The 19,581-nt window shown below is 37.7% G+C and overlaps 1 protein-coding gene across 1 annotated transcript in view; it reads left to right on the top strand.

Annotated features, from left to right (window-relative positions):
* Nucleotides 1–19,581, top strand: part of HDAC8 (histone deacetylase 8) — a 171,792-nt gene that overhangs the window by 33,202 nt on the left and 119,009 nt on the right. Inside the window, exons 5-7 of the mRNA XM_049767414.1 lie at nt 7,757–7,869; nt 17,789–17,866; nt 18,751–18,859. Of these exons, the coding sequence (XP_049623371.1) occupies nt 7,757–7,869; nt 17,789–17,866; nt 18,751–18,859 (300 nt within the window). The remainder of the gene's footprint in view (nt 1–7,756; nt 7,870–17,788; nt 17,867–18,750; nt 18,860–19,581) is intronic.

The raw sequence follows: 19,581 nt of genomic DNA, 5'->3' as shown, positions 1-19,581 counted from the left end.
GGCAAAATGCCAGGTATTCTGGTATTTGGGTACAAATCATCAAGACATTTTTGGAGTACGTTTGGGCACCTTTCCAGCACATTCTAGATATTTGAGGTATCTGCTGAAATTAAAGAAATAAACATTTAAAACAAGGCCTTAACATTTCTCTTCAGGACCAGAGAGATAGCTTAGAGCAATGGTCCTCAAACTACGGCCCGCAGGCCACATAATGTATTTATTCTCATTTTGTTTCTTTACTTCTAAATAAGAGATATACAGTGTGTATAGAAATTTGTTCATAATTTTTGCTTTTACTATAATCTGTCCCTCCAACATTCTGAAGGACAGTGAACTGGTCCCCTGTTTAAAAAGTTTGAGGACCCCTGGTAGAGTGTTAAAATACATTCTTGGCAAGTAAGAGGCCCAGAATCAATTCTTGCCATTGGTTGGTTCCCTAAGCATCTTTGGGAATGACTTCTAAGTATAGTATTTAGTGAGATGTGGCTCCTGAACACTGCTAAGTCTGGAACAAAGGAAAAAAATAACCTAAAATATATCTTGATTTTTCTGAGGCATAAATTTGAATGATATACTTTGTTAGTATGTTTCTTAATTTTTTATTATTTGAATATTAAAAACCATAGACTTTTGTGTATTTTGTGCCTGCCCCTTTGCTATAGAAATCTGTTTCTAGGAGTTTTTTTATAAGTCTTTAGTATGTCAATGGCAAATAATGAGAGATTTTTTTCTTTTCCCAGCTGGATGCCCTTAATATCTTTTTATTTCTGAATATATTAATATGATTGCTGTGACAAGTACAAACAATATTATATCAAATGGAAGTAGCGATATTTGGAAACCTTGTCTTGTGCCTGCTGTTAGAGGGAAGACTTTTAGTTTTCTCTCCTTCAGTATAATGTTTGTTGTGCTTTTGGTAATGCCTTTTACTATGTTGAGAGAAGTTTTTTTAATTTCCATTTTGTTGATTTTTATCATGAATGTGTGATGATCTTGTCCAATGCTTTCTCTGCATCTATTGATGTAATCCTGAGGCTTTTTCCTTTTACCGATACGGTTATTAGGTTGGTTGAACATAATCAACTTTATGGTAAACTATTCTTGCTTCCCCTAGTCAACCAAACTAAAGAGGTGAAAGACCAATACAAAGGAAACTACAAAATACTACGTTAAGAAATAAAAAAAAGGCCACTAGGAAATGGAAATACATCCCCTGTTCATGCATTGAGGGGAATAAATTATTAAAATGGAAATATTCCCGCAAAGTATTAAATCGATTCAGTGCAGTCCCCATAACATATCCATGGTATATTTTTTTGTTTTTTTTTTTTTTTGTTTTTTTGGGTCACACCCGGCAGTGCTCAGGGGTCACTCCTGGCTCCATGCTCAGAAATAACTCCTGGCAGGCTCGGGGGGGACCATATGGGATGCCTGGATTCGAACCGCGAGGATTCAAACCACCGTCCTTCTGCATCTAAGGCAAGCGCCTTACTGCTGTGCTATCTCTCCGGCCCCTTTTTGTTTTTTTTTCCCATGGTATATTTAAAAGAAATATATCAAACACTTTCTAAAACTCATATGGAACAATAACCTCCAAGAATAGTTAAAGCAATTCTTGGGGAAAAGAAGATGGTGGATTTCACTCTTCCCAACTTCAAACTATAATACAAAATGTTAGTAAATTAAACTGTATGGTGTTAGAATAAAGACAGACCCCCATATCAGTGTAATAGAATTGAATATTCTGAGATAGATCTCAGTATATGATCACTTAATCTTAGATAAGAGAGTAAAAATATGAAGTGGAACAAAGAAAGCCTCTTCAACAAGTGGTATGGAAAAACTGCTCAGCAACATGCAAGAAAATAAACTCAGACCTCGACCTCATTCTAGTACCATGTACAAAAGTCTAATTAACATAGATTAAAGATTATATCAAACCTAAATCCAGAAGGTACATTGAGGGAAATGTAGGCAGAATTCTACATGATACTGAAGCTAATGGTGTCTTCAAGAAAGAACCACCATTGAGCAAACAATTGGAAGCAAAGATAAACAAATGAAACTACATTAAGAACCTTCTTTACCTCGGGGCCCGCACGATGGCACTAGAGGTAAGGTGTCTGCCTTGCCAGCGCTAGCCTAGGACAGACCGTGGTTCCATCCCCCGATGTCCAATATGGTCCCCCAAGCCAGGAGTTTTTTGGGTGTGACCCAAAAACCAAAAAAAAAAAAAAAAAAAAAAAGAACCTTCTGTACCTCAAAGCAATAAATAGCCATGATAGAAAGACAGTCCATAGAATAGAAGTTATTTGCCCACCACTTATCTGATAGGGGTTTTTATCAAAGACATATAAGGCACAGATAGAATTTATCTGAAAAAGTAACCCCTCAAACAATAGGGAGTTAGAGATAGCTAAAAACTACAACTGGCCAAAGGGCACATGAAAAAATTCTTTATGGCACTAATTACCAGAGAAATGCAAATCAAAACATCAATGATACATCACGTCATGTCATCCCACAGAGATTGGCACAAGTCAAGAATAATAACAAGAACAACTAAGGGCCAAGACTGTATGACATGTATAACATTTGCCTTGCATGAGGCTGACCCAGGTTTGTTTCCTGCTACCATACATTACCATGAGTGGTACCTTACTGCAGAGATAGGAGTAACCTCTGAGCATTGCAACTTGGTTCCAAAAACCAAAAATTAACAAAATGAAAAGATAAAGTAAAATCATTGTTGGGGTGGATATGGAGATAAGTGAACTCTGGTTCATTGCTGATATAAATGTCTATTGTTCCAGCTCTTCTGGAACACTATAAGGGCATTCCTAAAAAATCTAGTAATCAAGCTTCTATTTGATCTAGAAACTCCGCTTCTTGGAATATACTCCAAGGGTTCAAAAATAAAATGGAAAAAAAGACAGTTGACCCCTAAATTCCTTGCATCACTACCCACAATAGTCAAAATTTGGACATAACCCAAATGTCCAAGAATAGATCACAGGTTAAAAAAGCTATGGTACATGTCCCCCATATTTTGGTGGGCCTATGCAAATGATAATTGCCACTCTAACACCATTTTTACTGTGCTCCTTTGACTCTAAACCTTAAAAAAAACACTTAAACTTTTGAGGTTAACTTAAACTAATACGCATGTGCATGGAAATGTAAAAAACTACTATGCCTTCAAGTTTAAGGAGTTACATAAATTGTATGGCTTTAGATTGCTTGATGTACCTCTAAGAAATCTTATAATGTACTAAAATCTGGGGATTTGAGGGACAAAGTAATTGTACATGGGTTTGGTTTTATTTTTCTTAATGTTCTTTGACTGTAAAATCAAAATTAAGGTGTCAGCAGGGTGATTTCTTCTGAGAACTCTGTTTTTGGGTGATTGCCCTTTCACTGTAGCTTTACCTTATCCTCTTCCTTTGCATCATTGTTCACATAATTAAAAATAAATTAAAAAATTTTAAAAAGCTATGGTACACAATAGAATATTTCTCAGCCATAAGAAAAATTGGGGCCAGAGAGATAGAATGAGGTAAGGCAGAAGGTCATTGGTTCAAATCCTGGCATCCCATATGGTCCCCTGAGCCTGCCAGGAGAGATTTCCGAGCATGGGTCCAGGAGTAACCCCTGAGCTGTGCCTGGTGTGACCCAAAAAAACAAAAACAAAAAAAAGAAAAGAAAGAAAAAATAAAGTCATACAATTTGTTGCTATATAGATGGACCTAGAGACTATCATGCTGTGTGAATTTAGTCAGAGGGAAGGAGACCAACTAAGAAGGAGCTCTCTGTTATGTGACATATTAAGAAACATAATGGTTGAATAATGAATAGCCAAATAGTGGAAAAAATGAACATGAGAACTGATATTCAATTGGATTTACCATTTGAGGAACTGGTAGATTGGATGGGGAAGGGCCGACTCTAGTGGAGGGAAGCATTCTACAAGGAGGAGGAGTGGTATTAAAGTGGTAGTAAAGGGTTATGTATGAAATCCTGTCAACAACAATACTCTAAACCACAGTGAAGATACTTACAAAAAATGTACCTTTTAAAGTCAGAATGGTGGTTTTTGGTAGAAGGAGGTGGACACTGAAAGGAATTGGTGTTGAATACATAGGTATGCCTGAATCCAAACCATGAATACCTCTATTTTCATGGTGACCAAACAGGAAAAATAGAAAATTATGGGCTTAATCGATTGTCTATCAAATTGGCCTCTTGATTTGCATGCAACTAATCCATGTTTGACTGGTAGCATCTTATATGATCCCCTGAGCCTGTGAAGAGTGATTCTTGAGTGCAGAACCAGGAGTAGCCCTCTGAAGTCTTATGTTCATCATAGCACTATTTAAAATAGCCAGTATCTGGAACAAACTCAGGTGCCCGACAACAGATGAGTGGCTAAAGAAACTGGTACATATACACAATGGAATACTAAACAGCTGTTAGTAAAAATGAAATGATGGAATATGCCTATACATAGATGGACATGGAGATTATTATGCTGAGTGAAATGAGTCAGAGGGTGAGGGATAGACATAGAAAAGTCTCACTCATCTGTAGGATATCAGAAAAATAGAAGACAGTATGATAATAATATCCAGAGAAAATAGAGATGAGGGCTGAGAGAGTGGAGCACTAACTGCACTGACAAATTCAATAACAATGACAATTGGAACTGATCACTCTGGACAAGAACTGGGTGCTGAAAGGGAATAAAGTGTTATGCATAGCATCCCCATTGACAATATTGCAAACTACAGTGGTAGAGGAGAGAGACAGAAAAGCAGAATGCCTGTCCCAGAGAGTGTGGGAGAGAAATGGAAACACAAGTGGTGAGAAAGTTGCACTAGTGTACATTCTATGACTGAAACCCAACTATGAACAATTTGGAATCACTATGCTTAAATAATTATTTAAAAAAGGCAGCCATATTTTACACATATACATTCTGTTCCTGATTTTTTGAACAAGTTCTAAAAGTTACCAAGCATACACCCTTAAACACATGCCTAAAAACAATTTCTAGCTTATACCCCAGGGTCAGTCCAAAGAATCCAACATCCAACATTTGTATCTGGTTGAGCAGATTGTCTTTGAAATCTTCTAGATTTTTTTCCTTAAAGTTGTCATTAATTTTGCCATAAGTAGCAATAATTTATTAAATGATTCTTTTTTTGGCTTCTAAACTTTTTTTTAATTATTTATTTTTAATTATGAGAACAAAGATGCAAAGAAGGAGGACAAGGTAAAGTTACAGTGGAAGGACAATCACCCATAACATAATTCTCAGAAGAAGTCCCCTTACTGATATCTTAACTTTGAACTTTCAGCCAAAGAGCATTAAGGTAAATAAAACAGAATCCATATACAATTACTTTGTCCCTCAAGTTCCCAGATTGTAACACATTATAATATTTCTTAACAGCACACAAGGCAATCTAAAGCCATAAAACTTACGTAACTCCTTAAACATTAGAGGCATAGTATTTTTTATGTTTTCATGAACATGCATATTAGCTTAAGTTAACCTCAAATTTTAAGTCTTTTTTTTTAAGGATTAGAGTCAAAGGAGCACAGTAAAAACAGTGTTAGAGTGGCAATTGTTGTTTGCATAGGCCCACCAAAATATGAAGGGAATGGAAAGGAATAACCTTGGCCTAAATAAAAAGAGACCTGACCCCTGAAGTTTCCTGGCATAAGACCAACTCTAGGCTTCAGGCAAGCTAGATCGTTCAATCCAAGACACTGTCTGTAGTACCAACACACTTTTATTTTTCACACAGTCTCTGTTTTTGGTATCATGTTTCTTTATTAAATATCCTGGAATCTGCATATCCTACATGGAAGTCAGGATGTGGGGTGTCTTCTCGTTTCACCTCACCATTAAAGGGCAATGCAGAGAGCCCTGTCCTGTAAGCAGGTCATTGTTGTTGTTAAGTCTTCTCAGTGTTATGGGAAGTCTCTGTTGAGCAGGTCAATGTCTGAGCAGTGGTAGGGTCTTCGTGGTAGAGGATTGCTTCCAGGTGATATTATAGACAAACCTGGATGTTTCGTGGATGGCTTCCCTGGTTCAGGGGTGAATGGAAAATGCCCTTCTGAGGCCTGTGCTAGGTTGTTATGTCAATGTTCAGGGTGTAAGGTCCCTTTGCACTACAAGATTTGTGTATTCCAATTTCTATTAGATAGGATCTTATTTGTATGTATAGTATTTTCCCATTTTAATGTGCCTATGCAAAAAAGGAGCAATGCCACGTGGCGTTATTGGCGCATATGGGGGCCATAAGAACAAGTCCAATAATCCCCATGACATGGTTCAATCATAAGCATTAAACTGGGGGACTCTTTCACCAAAATTCCTTGTTGAACAGCTCATAAAGAGAAGATAAAAAGTGGTTAGAATCGTCACGGTAGAAGAGAATATTTAGTAAAACTTACAGACGTCAGAGAAAAAACACAAAATATTCTAAAGAAATACATGTCCATTTTATGTCTTTTGAAACAGTTTGGGGTTGTCACAATGCACAGCTTTGGTCTGTGATAAGGATTGTGCAGTACTGAAGTTAAAGAGTAATGTCAGTTAGTGATGTTTGGGAGGGTGAGAGAGTTAAGTAGTAAAAATGAGCTTTGTAGGGGTGTGGGAAAGGGCAGAATACAAAATGGACATTCTGGATATGCAAAACATAACATAGAGATAGGAATACTCTTAATACATACAGTGCGCGCAGGGGCACTAGCCCCAGCGCGGTTTTTCATATGTGGACTAGTCAGAAATTGCCCATGACAAACTTAGCGGAACCGAGCAAATCTTAGCAAACCCCAAGTTAAGACCCACCATTTCTGGCCGCCTGGGCTGCCACCCCAGAATGCCTGGGGCAGAAGAGGGAAGGCTTGGGGCCTATCAAGGCTCCCAGCGCACCCAAGTTAGGGAGAAGTCCTTCCACATGGGGTCTCCCCAAGCCCCATGTGGCTAGAGCTAGCCTCCAGCTCAAGAGAGGATGGATAAAGAGCAGGAAGCCAAGATCTGCCCGCCCTCCACCCTGTGCTCTTCCCACCCTGGAGCTGGGGGAAGGGCGGGGAAAGCTTGGGACCCCATCCAGGAGGAAACCCCCGACACCCACCTTGTCTGGCCGCCTGGGCTGCCACCCCAGAAGGCCTGGAGGCCGGGGACAGAAGAGGGGAAGGCTGGGGGCCTATCAAGGCTCCCAGCGCACCCAAGTTAGGGTGAAGGCCTTCCACATGGGGTCTCCCCAAGCCTCATGTGGCTAGAGCTAGCCTCCAGCTCAAGAGAGGATGGATAGAGAGCTGGAAGCCAGGATCTGCCCGCCCTCCACCTATGCCCTTCCCACCCTGGAGCTGGGGGAAGGGTGGGGAAAGCTTGGGACCCCATCCAGGAGGGACCCCCCCCCCCGACACCCACCTTGTCTGGCTGCCTGGGCTACCACCCCAGAAGGCCTGGAGGCCAGGGGCCTAAATGATTATTGAATCATTAGAGAAAGGCTTTGGTATATTGAATGGAAATATTTCCAATCAGTCTCAATATTTACTTTTGCTAAAATACTAAATTCTCTCATTCTGGACAAGTTACTATATAATATTTTGGATAGAATTTTGTTTTTCTTAGAAAAGGGACAATTGCAAGGGAGTAGTGTCTCAGGGGTTATGTTATTGGCTGTAAAGAATGCCTTGGATTGTTTTTCATTACTAGCTTTAGCAGTTTGTTTCATTGCAGAGATGAAGCATCTGGTTTTTGTTATCTCAATGATGCTGTCTTAGGAATATTACGATTGCGAAGGAAATTTGACCGTATTCTCTACGTGGATTTGGATCTGCACCATGGAGATGGTAAGTCCTTCACTTTCAATTATACTTTGCTGCCACAAGAGATTTTTTTAATCAATAAATCTGCTTCTAACAATTAATTAAAAGAGAAACACCATCTACAGTTTTCCATGTAGAAAAAATAAGGTAGATTCTATGATTTTGCTATTATAAGTAATAATGCTGTGAACATATAGGTGTAAATAGCCCTTTAAGTAGGTTTGTTTGTATGTATATACATATATATATGACTAGGAAATATTGCATTTCCTCGTTGAATATGGCATTGAATGCCTATTGAATATAGCATTTCCTTTTGTACCTGTTAATGAATTTTCACATAATGTTCTTTTGTAAGTAATTTTTTATAGTGGCTTCACCAATTTACTTTTTTTTACTGAATACTACTCAACTTAAAGGAATACGATTCATCTTTAAGATGAAATCATGCAATTTGCTGCTATGTGGATGAGTCTGAGGAGTGTCATGCTGAGTGAAGTTAGTCAAAGAGAGACGTATACAGAATGATCTTTCATATGCAAGAGATAAAGAAAGATAGTAGGGGATAACAAATTCTCAAATGCAACAGAAATTGAAAACTGATCTTAAGTAGAAAGCTTACCACAGTCTAGGGGTATACACTGGAATAATGGTGGAGGGAAGCAGACACTCTGATGGAGGGTGTGTTGCTGGAGTGCTTTATGTATGAAACCCTACCATTGATAATTTTGTAAACCCCTAAAACATTTTCATATGAGTTACTTTACCTCTGCACTTACACCAACATTGATTATTTCCAGTCATTTTTAAAGGCTGTTCTTGTAGGTATAAGGTAACTTCTCATTTGGATTTATTTCCATTTCTATAGTTTGGTTCTTTTTCTTACTTTTTTTTTGGTAATAATATATTTATTTAAGCACCATGGTTACAAACATGTTTATAATTGGGTTTTAATCAGAAAAAGTACATCTCCCCTTTACTAGTAAAACCTTTCCACCACCAATGCCCCCCATCTCCCTACCCCCTGCCTGTCTTTGAGACAGCCATACTATTTATAGAATACATATACATACGAAAATAATTATACTAACAACTATCATGACAATGATAATGAGCAAAAGAAATAGAATGTCTTTCATTTTTTTCTTGTTCTTGGTTTTGGAACTATGTTGGGCAATGTTCCTTGGCTACTCCTGGCTCTGCTCAGTGTTTGCTCTTGGGCATGATATAGTACCAGGGATGGAACCCAGGGCTCCTATCTGAGGGACATGGGTTGTTGCCCTTTGGCCTATCTCTGTAGCTAGATTCAGTTCCTATGTCCAAGTCTTTAATAAATTTTCAGTTTGTTTCAGTATGTGGCATTAGATAATTAGATAATAACTTTTTTTGCATGTCACTTGCCAGATTTCCTAATACTATTTGTTCAAGAGGCTTGCCTTTTCAAAACATAATGCAGTCTTGACACCTTGCTCATAAATTAACTGTCCATATTTGTCTGTTAATTTCTAAACTCCCAGTTCTATTCTATTGGTTTGTGATTCTGGTTTTGTTCCAATATCATGCTGTTTTTATTATTATCACTTTATTAATGTAAAATATGAGTAAAATTGTTCCATTTCTCTTTTTTCCTCAAGATTGCTTTGGCTAGGTTCTTTTGTACTTTCTTTTATACTTCCTTTTTTATACTTTCACATAAATTTCAGAGTTTTTCTTCTTTATCCTTAAAAACTTCCATGAACATTTAAATAGGAATTGTCTTAAATATAAAATTGATTTAGGTGTATGGCCTTTTTAATAGTTTTTATTCCTCTAAATTGTAAAGATGGTAAATCTTTCTATTTCTTGTGTGTTTTTTTTTATTTTCAAAGTAGTATCTTACAGATTTTAACATATATGCCTTTCTATCATTTTTTATTCTTGGGTATTTTATCCTTTTTGAAGAAATTATAAATAAAATAGTTTTCTTCATATCTCTTTCCTGTAGTCCATTGCTCATGTATAGAAGCATAATAGACTTTTGTACATTGTTTTTAAATTCTGTCATTTTATTGTATCATGTATTTTTATATTAGTAGTCTTCAACTACTATTTCAACTGTTTAACTATTATTTCACCAATCCACAAACTGGTGCCAGTCCTTGTCTACAGGTATAAAAATGTTAAAGAGCACTAATTTTAATATGTTTACAAAGAGCTAAGGAGATAACACAGCAAATAAAGCCTTTCATGCTTCTGACTCAAATTCAATCTCAGGCATTCTATATTGTCCTTTGAGATGATCAGATGTGGCATCCTCAAAAAAGATTTTTTATTATAAGTGAGTATTGTGCTACTGAAATGCTTTTCCACTATCTAGCTCTGTGACCATGTATGTAACTTTTATTTTTATTTTGTTTTGACTTGTGTTTGTTTGTTTTGGTTACACACTCTGCCATGCTCATGGCTCACTCCTTGCTCTACACACACAGGAATATTACCTAACAGAGCTCTGGCGATCCTATGGGTGGCCAAGAGTGAAACTTAAAGTTAGTCACTTGCAAGGTGCCCTATCTGTTGTACTAACTCCTATCTTTCCTTTTTTAAAGTTTTTTTACTGACTTATTGGTTTGCAATTTTATGTAATTTCAAGTGTATACATTGGTGTGTGATCATATGTAATACTACTTCATCAAAGTTCCACTGCCATATCACCAACAAAAACTCCTTAGTATTCACACAAACCCTCTCTTTTCTTCTGGTAATCGTCATAGTTCTCATTGAATCTTGAATATAGTTTTCCTGTTTATATTCAGTTTTTTTTTCTTGTAGTGGGAATTTCTGTATATGACAGTTAAGTCACATTGATAAATGAGCCTAATAATAAATAGATTTCCTGTGTTTGGTATAAATATATGAGTGACAGTTAATCTCCTTTCATGATTATATATTTTCAGTGATAAAAAGTAATATTTAATGGACATTTTCCACACAAGCTTGTTCATGAGTGAGTTTCAGTCATCTAATATACAATACCCTTGAACAGTGCACATTTCTTGATACCTATATACCCAGTTTGCTCACCTTTCCCCTGCCTGCCTCTCTGGTAGACTGTGCCAGCCTGCAGTTTCAGTTTATTCATGGTCATGGAAAGGGTCTGCACGTACAAAAAAGTGGGTGGAAAAAAGGGGACCACCAAGGATTCTGATTATGGCGTCAATTTATTTTTGAAATGCCATGACTTATATAGTTTTTACACAAAGGGAAGAGGGGACAGTGCAAACATTTGTCAAGCATACATTTGTCAAGCATGCAGTTCAAAAGGTTTGGCATGTGCCTGTTAATTTGATACAAGTTTCTTGAGGAACATCCTATTATCACACCAAATGCTCTATCTATAGATCTGAGTTTCCTGAGCCAGAAGAGTGTGACCCCCTGGTTCTTTTGATATGTGTCAACTCATGGCCAGTTGGCACATACACAATGTATAGCTCAAATAAAGGACAGGCCTGTTAGAAAATGGCAATTTGCTATAAGATGGCTGTGCTTATGCTAAGACTGTGAAAGAGAATCTGGCTCCCTATAGTAGACATTTTTTCTCTCTTTCTTCCTTTTCTTCCTTATAGACACTGATTTGCAATATTGGTAATGAAAGGCTATCATGCATATCACTTTACCTCCTTTCAGCACCCAGTACATGTCTAGACTGATCATTCCGACTATTATTGTCGTAAAGGTCCCTTCACTACTCTAACTACACTTCCCTCCTGTTATGGCAAGCTTCCTACCATGGACTGATTCTACTGGCCCTCATCCATTTATATTAATATCATACTATCTTTTTTATATATATCCCACAAATGAGTGGGACCATTGCATATCTAGCCTTCTCCCTCTAATTCATTTCACTCAGCATAATACCCTCCATATTCATTCATGTATAAGCAAATTTTGTGACTTTCTTTTAACTAATAGTAGTATTCTACTGTATAGGTGTACCACAGTTTTTCTCTATTTATCAGTTCTTAGGTACTTGAGTTGTTTCCAGATTCTGGCTTCTATCAATAGTGTTTCAATGAACATAGGAATGCAGAGGGCTTTTCTGCATGGTATTTTTGGATCCCTAGGGTATATTGTTAGGAATGGAATTTGTGGTTCATGTGGAAGCTCTGTTTCAACTTTTATTAGGAATAGGTGGATTATATTCTTGATACTGTGTCTCTTACTATATTTTTGGTTGAAAATCTCATTAAATGTAAGCATGCAAACCCTTTTTCTCTGGACTGGCTTGAAATAGCATACACTTGGCTTTTACTCTGATCTATGATGTCATTACATATGATATATTTTCCCTTATTCATGGTATAGATCAAGTTATTTTATCCCTCTAGTCCAGGGGTCCTCAAACTTTTTAAACAGGGGGCGAGTTCACTGTCCCTCAGACCATAGGAGGGTCTGACTATAGTAAAAACAAAACTTATGAACGAATTCTTATGCACACTGCATATATCTTATTTTGCAATGAAGAAACAAAAGATACAAATACAATATGTGGCCCGCGGGCCATAGTTTGAGGACCACTGATAGTCACTCGGTGATTTGGAATTTTTTCTTTCTTTATTTGGGGGGGGACTACACCAAGTGAAGCTCAAACCTTACTCTTAGCTCTGCAATAAGAAACAATTTCTGGTGGTGTTCAGGTGATCCAATGGGATGCTGGGGATTGGATCTATATCAGCTGCATGCAAAACAAGTACTCTAGTCACTGAAGAGACCTTACTATGTAAGATCTTACTCTGCAATTTTTTTTGGCTTCTAGTTTTTGGCTTTTGGGCCACACCTGGTGACACTCAGGGGTTACTCTGGCTATGCACTCAGAAATTGCTTCTGGCTCTGGGGACGGTATGGGTTGCTGGGGATCTATCCCAGGTCTGTCTTGGGTCAGCCACATGCAAGGCTGACACCCTACTGGTGTGTTATCGCTCCTGCCCCACTATGTAATTTTATACTTGTCAACTTTAGGGTGATTATATGTCGACATTAATGTTTGTAAATATTTTTTTTGAGTTTTACGTCTGTTTTATATTTGTGCCAACATCTGTCTCACTACATGTGTCACAGTGGCTGGACTTTTCTCGTGGTTAACATGGTGACAGAAATGGTCTCTGCTCTTTCTTGCAGATACCACGATTTCTAGATCTATTTATCCATAGTTGGGCATTTAAGTTGTTTCTATATCTTGGCTATTGTACTAAATATTGTGATGAAGATAGATGTGATCATCCTTTTAAATGAATATTTTTGTGCTTTGGGGACAGAAGCCAACAATTGTGTCACTGGGTCTATTACATTGGATCTGGAATTTTATTCCAATCCTTTAGATAACTCTCCATATTGCTTTTCCATAGAGGCTGAATCAGTTGATAGCCCCCTCAGTAGGAGGATAAGAGTTCCATTATTGAGGTGCACCAGGGGTTGCTATACTGCTTACTTATGTACTCACTAAGGTTCATAATTCCTTGAACGTGTTGTTTGCACATTTGTTTTTAGTTATGGTGCTTACTACTTTGTGGTACTGTCATGATACTGGTTGCTATGAGTCCAGAAACAACCAGGGTAATGATAGCAGATCTGCCACAAATGTCACTTGTAGATGTGGTGACACTTGGGAACATGATACCATGACTATATGCTTTCAAGGCAGGCACTCTAATCTAGAATGCTTTTCCACGGGGCCCATATGAAATTTCAGTTTTAAGTTTTGTTGAATCTCCAAATGGATTGCTATAATGATTGCACTAATTTACACTTTCACAAAGACAATGTAAACTTCTCTCAACATAATCTCTAAAACCTGCTATATCTTTTCTCTGGAATAATACCTACTTTAATATGTGAGGCAATATTTTCTTTGTCTGTATTTGCATCTCCTTGAAAGTAAGAAATTGGGCTATAAACAGTACTTTGCAAAAGCCAGGTCCCCTGTTTGTGACGTCAGGCTGGGAAAATCCACGAAAGTACGCCAGCCCAGTGGGGCCCGACTGAAAAATTGTGAGTGCTGCCTGTGTGTGTCTGTCTACTGTCCTGTTGCGTGAACCTCTTGGGAGTGGGCCGAAAAGAGGCTTCAGCAGAGCACGGCCACTCCACATTGCTATGCGGCCGTGCACTCTTTCTAAGGAAAGAACACCATCGCAACAAGAAGAAAAAAATCACACTAAGAACTGTGCTGGATCACTGAAGCCCAGCATTTCTCTTCGGACTGTCTTCTCTGCTGCGTACTCGGGCCTACGATTTGATCCTGTGTGAGGTTTCATCCACGGAGGACTCCCCTCCCTTGGAGGCAAGTCTACTTATCCAGAAAGGGCGGAGCCAGAGGAGTGGCTACCTACATCATTTAGCCAATGTACACCACCACAACACGTAGAAAAACCCACCATACACGTGTGACAATGGGGAAACAACGCAGGCCAGCATCAGACATAGAGAATGAAGATGACAATTCTGATAACCAGATAATGACCAACCAACTAATCAACCTCTCAGATAAGGACTTCAGACAAGCAATATGGAAGATGGTCAAAGAACTCAAAGAAACCACGGATTGAGTTGAACAGAACACTAATAAGAACCAAGAAAATATGAAGACAGAAATCACAAAACTCCAAACTGAAATAACATGTCAACTAACAGGACTGAAAAACTCAGTAAATGAAGTGAATGACAAAATGAATAAACTCTGGGACAGGGTATCAGAAGCTGAGAATAGACTTGATGCTGTGGAAGATGAGATAAATAACAATTCCATACAGCGGGAGAGATTAGAAAAAAACTTAAAACAAATGAACAGACAGTGGAAAAATTAGTCAAAGAATGGGAACAGATGAAAATAGAAGTCTATGATAAGCTCAACAGAAACAACTTAAGAATCATTGGAGTCCCAGAGACCCAGGAAGAAAATTTCCAGGAAGAATCAACAGCCAAGAACATCATTAAAGAGAAACTTCCAGAGCTGGGCCCAGAGAGATAGCACAGCGGTGTTTGCCTTGCAAGCAGCCAATCCAGGACCAAAGGTGGTTGCTTCGAATCCCGGTGTCCCATATGGTCCCCCGTGCCTGCCAGGAGCTATTTCTGAGCAGACAGCAAGGAGTAACCCCTGAGCACCACCGGGTGTGGCCCAAAAACCAAAAAAAAAAAAGAAACTTTCAGAGCTAAAGAATATATGTGATCAAATCCTGCATGCTCAAAGAGTACCAACCAAAAGAGACCCCAGAAGAAATACCCCAAGACACATCCTAGTCACAATCACGAATCCCACAGATAGACACAGAATTCTGAAAACAGCAAGATCAAAAAGGGAAATTACATTCAAGGGAGCATCCTTGAGATTTACAGCAGACCTGTCACCAGAAACACTCAAGGCCAGAAAGCAGTGGTGGGACATTGTGAAAAGACTGGCTAGCCACTTGCAAAAAATTTAACTTAGACCCCCAGCTAACATCATGTACGAAGGTAAAATCCAAATGGATGAAAGACCTCGATATCAGACCCGAAACCATAAGATATATAGAACAAAACATAGGCAAAACACTCCAGCACATTGAGTCTACAGGCATATTCAAGGAGGAAACTGCACTCTCCAAGCAAGTGAAAGCAGAGATTAACAGATGGGAATATATTAAGCTGAGAAGCTTCTGCACCTCAAAGGAAATAGTGCCCAGGATACAAGAGCCCCCCTTGAGTGGGAGAAACTATTCACTCAATACCCATCAGATAAGGGGCTAATCTCCAAGATGCACAATGCACTGACAGAAATTTACAAGAAAAAAACATCTAATCCCATCAAAAATGGGGAGAAGAAATGGACAGACACTTTGACAAAGAAGAAATACAAATGGCCAAAAGACACATGAAAAATTGCTCCACATCACTAATCATCAGGGAGATGCAAATCAAAACAACCACCTCACACCACAGAGAATGGCACACATCACAAAGAATGAGAATAAACAGTGTTGGCTGGGATGTGGAGAGAAAGGAACTCTTATCCACTGCTGGTGGGAATGCCGTCTAGTTCAACCTTTATGGAAAGCGATATGGAGATTCCTCCAAAAACTGGAAATTGAGCTCCCATTCGATCCAGCTATACCACTCCTAGGAATATACTCTAGGAACACAAAAATACAATACAAAAACCCCTTCCTTACACCTATATTCATTGCAGCACTATTTACCATAGCCAGACTCTGGAAACAACCAAGATGCCCTTCAACAGATGAATGGCTAAAGAAACTGTGGTACATATACACAATGGAATATTATGCAGCTGTCAGGAGAGATGAAGTCATGAAATTTTCCTATACATGGATGTACACGGAATCTATTATGCTGAGTGAAATAAGTCAGAGAAAAACGCAGAATGTCTCACTCATCTATGGGTTTTAAGAAAAATGAAAGACATTCTTGCAATAATAATTTTCAGACACAAAAGAGAAAAGAGCTGGAAGTTCCAGCTCACCTCAGGAAGCTCACCACAAAGAGTGATGAGTTTAGTTAGAGAAATAACTACATTTTGAACTGTCCTAATAATGAGAATGTATGAGGGAAATGGAAAGCCTGTCTAGAGTACAGGCGGGGGTGGGTGGGGAGGAGGGAGATTTGGGACATTGGTGATGGTAATGTTGCACTGGTGATGGGTGTTCTTTACATGACTGAAACCGAAACACAATCATGTATGTAATCAAGGTGTTTAAATAAAATATAAAATAAAGTAAGAAATTGATTATAATCATCTTTTATTGTGCATACTGGCCATGGATACATCTTCTTTGGATAATTGCCTGTGAAATCTATTCTTTGTTGGAATTTATAAGTATTTTTAATATTATATTTTAGATATCAATCCCCTGATGGACATTATCAAATACCTTTTTCTATTTAATATTATTTTAGTTTAATAGAAGTGTTTATCTTTGTGAAGAAACATTTTAGTCTATTGTAGTACCATTTATTTATTCTTGCTTTAGATTTCCTTGAAAGAGTTGTAATTCACAATGGTCTCAATAAAAATTGAACAGAAAATTAAAAAACAAACTGACATTAAAAAAGCCAGAGCAGGGGCCGGAGATTAGCACTGAGGTAAGGCATTTTCCTTACATGCAGACAGATGGTGGTTCAAATCCTGGCATCCCATATGGTCCCCTGAGCCTGCCAGGAGCGATTTCTGAGCATAGATCCAGGAGTAGCCCCTGAGAGCTGCCAGGTGTGACCCAAAAACCAAAAAAAGAAAAAAAAAAAGCCAGAACAGGAGCTGGAGAAATAGCCTGGAGGTAGGGTGTTTGCCTTTCATGCAGAAGCACAGTTGTTCAACTCCCAGAATCCCATATGGTCCCCCAAGCCTGCTAGGAGTGATTTCTGAGTGCTCCTGGGTGTGATCCAAAAGCAAACAAACAAAAAACAACAACTAAAAGCCAGAGCAGTAGTACAAAGTAGAGAGCACTTGCCTTGCACATTGTTGAATTGGGTTCATTCTCTGGCATCTATATGAATATCATCAGATGTGATCCCTGAGCACCATCAAGGTGTGCTACAAAAACAAACCAGAAAAATAAACTTCCACTGGAAATATAGGACTAAATATATAATATTATATCCAACTTTTAATTTTTAATAAGATATAGTTGAAATTTTAAAAAGCTTTATCATCCTTTTGATTGTAAAGTAGGAATCAAGTTATAATTTTATGTGAATTTTCAAAAGGAGCCCCAAAACTTGTAACTAAAGTTCTACTTAATCCTTTACTGACAGATCAAACCTCAGAGGAATATGTTAATTTTATACCTTTGCTAGACTTGTACACCTTATTATTTTTAACTTTTCTATTCCACAGCTGCTATCTAGAAATTCCATTGTTGTAAATGGGTGATATTTTTGCATAAGATGATTATTCTCCTGTTTCTTTCTTTGATAGGTGTAGAAGATGCCTTCAGTTTTACCTCCAAAGTCATGACAGTGTCTCTACATAAATTTTCTCCAGGATTTTTTCCAGGCAAGTTATCAGTGTGCTCTGAATTACATTTGAAGAATAAACACTGGAGTTCTTATAACTATTTTATTTAAGCACCATGGTTACAGAACTGTTCATGATTGTATGAATTTGAACTTTATATTTGAATATCTTTTTGGTATTTCATTCAATACATAATTTTAAAAAGTTATTTTAGGTAACCATGACAATTACGAATGTAATGCTATTTCTTTCTGCAGATGATTTTATGGGCTATCAGTAGAAAACTCATTTGTAGTTTTATATACTGTACTAACATTCTGATCATTAAAATGATGTATTAATATTATGTCAGTCTAAGGCCCTAGAAAAATTAAGCAAAGGATATTTTGATACAAGATGGGCAATAAGGTTTTTTTCTTTTCTTATGACATCCAAATTTGATAGCAACTACTTTTCTATATTATTTTTCTTAGTTGTGTTCCCTTAGATGCCATCACTATGTGCATGTGTGTATCAATGTATGTGTGGTTTTTGGCCTATACCTAGTGATGCTTGGTTGTTACTCCTGGCTCTGCACACAGGAATTACTCCTGTTAGTGCTCAGGGGACCATATGAGATACCAGGGATCAAATCGGTATCAGCTACATGCAAGGCAAATACCCTATCTACTCTGGCTCCTCTCATTGTTCTCTTAATCAGCCTTTTGGTCTTTTGAATCCCTATTGAATCCTTTTTTTTTTTTTTTTTTTCGTTTTGGTTTTGGTTTTGGTTTTGGTTTTTTTGTTTTTGGGCCACACCCGGCAGTGCTCAGGGGTTACTCTTGGCTGTCTGCTCAGAAATAGCAGACAGGATTCGGGCCTGAATCCTTCTTCTTTTCTAGTACTTGTGTTTTGAAATCATTTACTCTGTTTTTCTCTTATAGGAACTGGTGATGTGTCAGATGTTGGCCTAGGAAAGGGACGATACTACAGTGTAAACGTGCCCATTCAGGATGGCATACAGGATGAGAAGTATTACCATATCTTTGAAAGGTATGGTAGCCAATAACAAATGCATTACATTTCTAAAGGATGAAATTGCCTCCATTTTCACAAAATTCTTCATTTTAAGGAACAGCTTTAAAAGAATTCCTCTGTATAGCTATAATGCTTTTGTACACTATTCATGATGCTTAGTCAGATAACCAGTCACTGTGTAGGAGAGACAAGTGGCTCGACCAAAGCCACACTAATAGTTTGATATTGTATATAATCAAAACCATCATATTCACTTACAAGGTGCTCTAATTTTTGTATGCCACCAAATTTCTAGTTTGCTCCTTAATTACTTCTCAGTGTGGTATTCACAAGCCTTTTTCTTTTCCTTCTTTATATATGTAATATTTCTTCTCTTTCATTACCATTATATAGGAAAGCCATAAACTTTTTATAATTTTATGACCTACCTCTTTACTATAACAATATATTGTGTCTAGAAACATTTTGTTGATTCTATAGAATTTTCTCATTATAGTAGCATGTCATCTAAATATTGAGAGCTTCACATCTTTCCATCCTATCTGGATATGCTTGATATCTTTTTCTGGACTATTTACTATGGCAAGCACTTTCAATATTATATTGAATAAAAGTGATAAAAATGGGTACCCTTGTCTGGTATGTATGACTGATCTTAGAAGAAAGACTTTTATTTTTATTCACATTGAGTATAATATTTGCTATAGGGTTGTCGTAAATGGCTTTATGTTCAAGAA

The sequence above is a fragment of the Suncus etruscus genome, chromosome X (genome assembly GCF_024139225.1).
Source record: "Suncus etruscus isolate mSunEtr1 chromosome X, mSunEtr1.pri.cur, whole genome shotgun sequence".
NCBI classification, from domain to species: domain Eukaryota; kingdom Metazoa; phylum Chordata; class Mammalia; order Eulipotyphla; family Soricidae; genus Suncus; species Suncus etruscus.
This window is presented reverse-complemented; position numbering and strand designations above follow the sequence as displayed.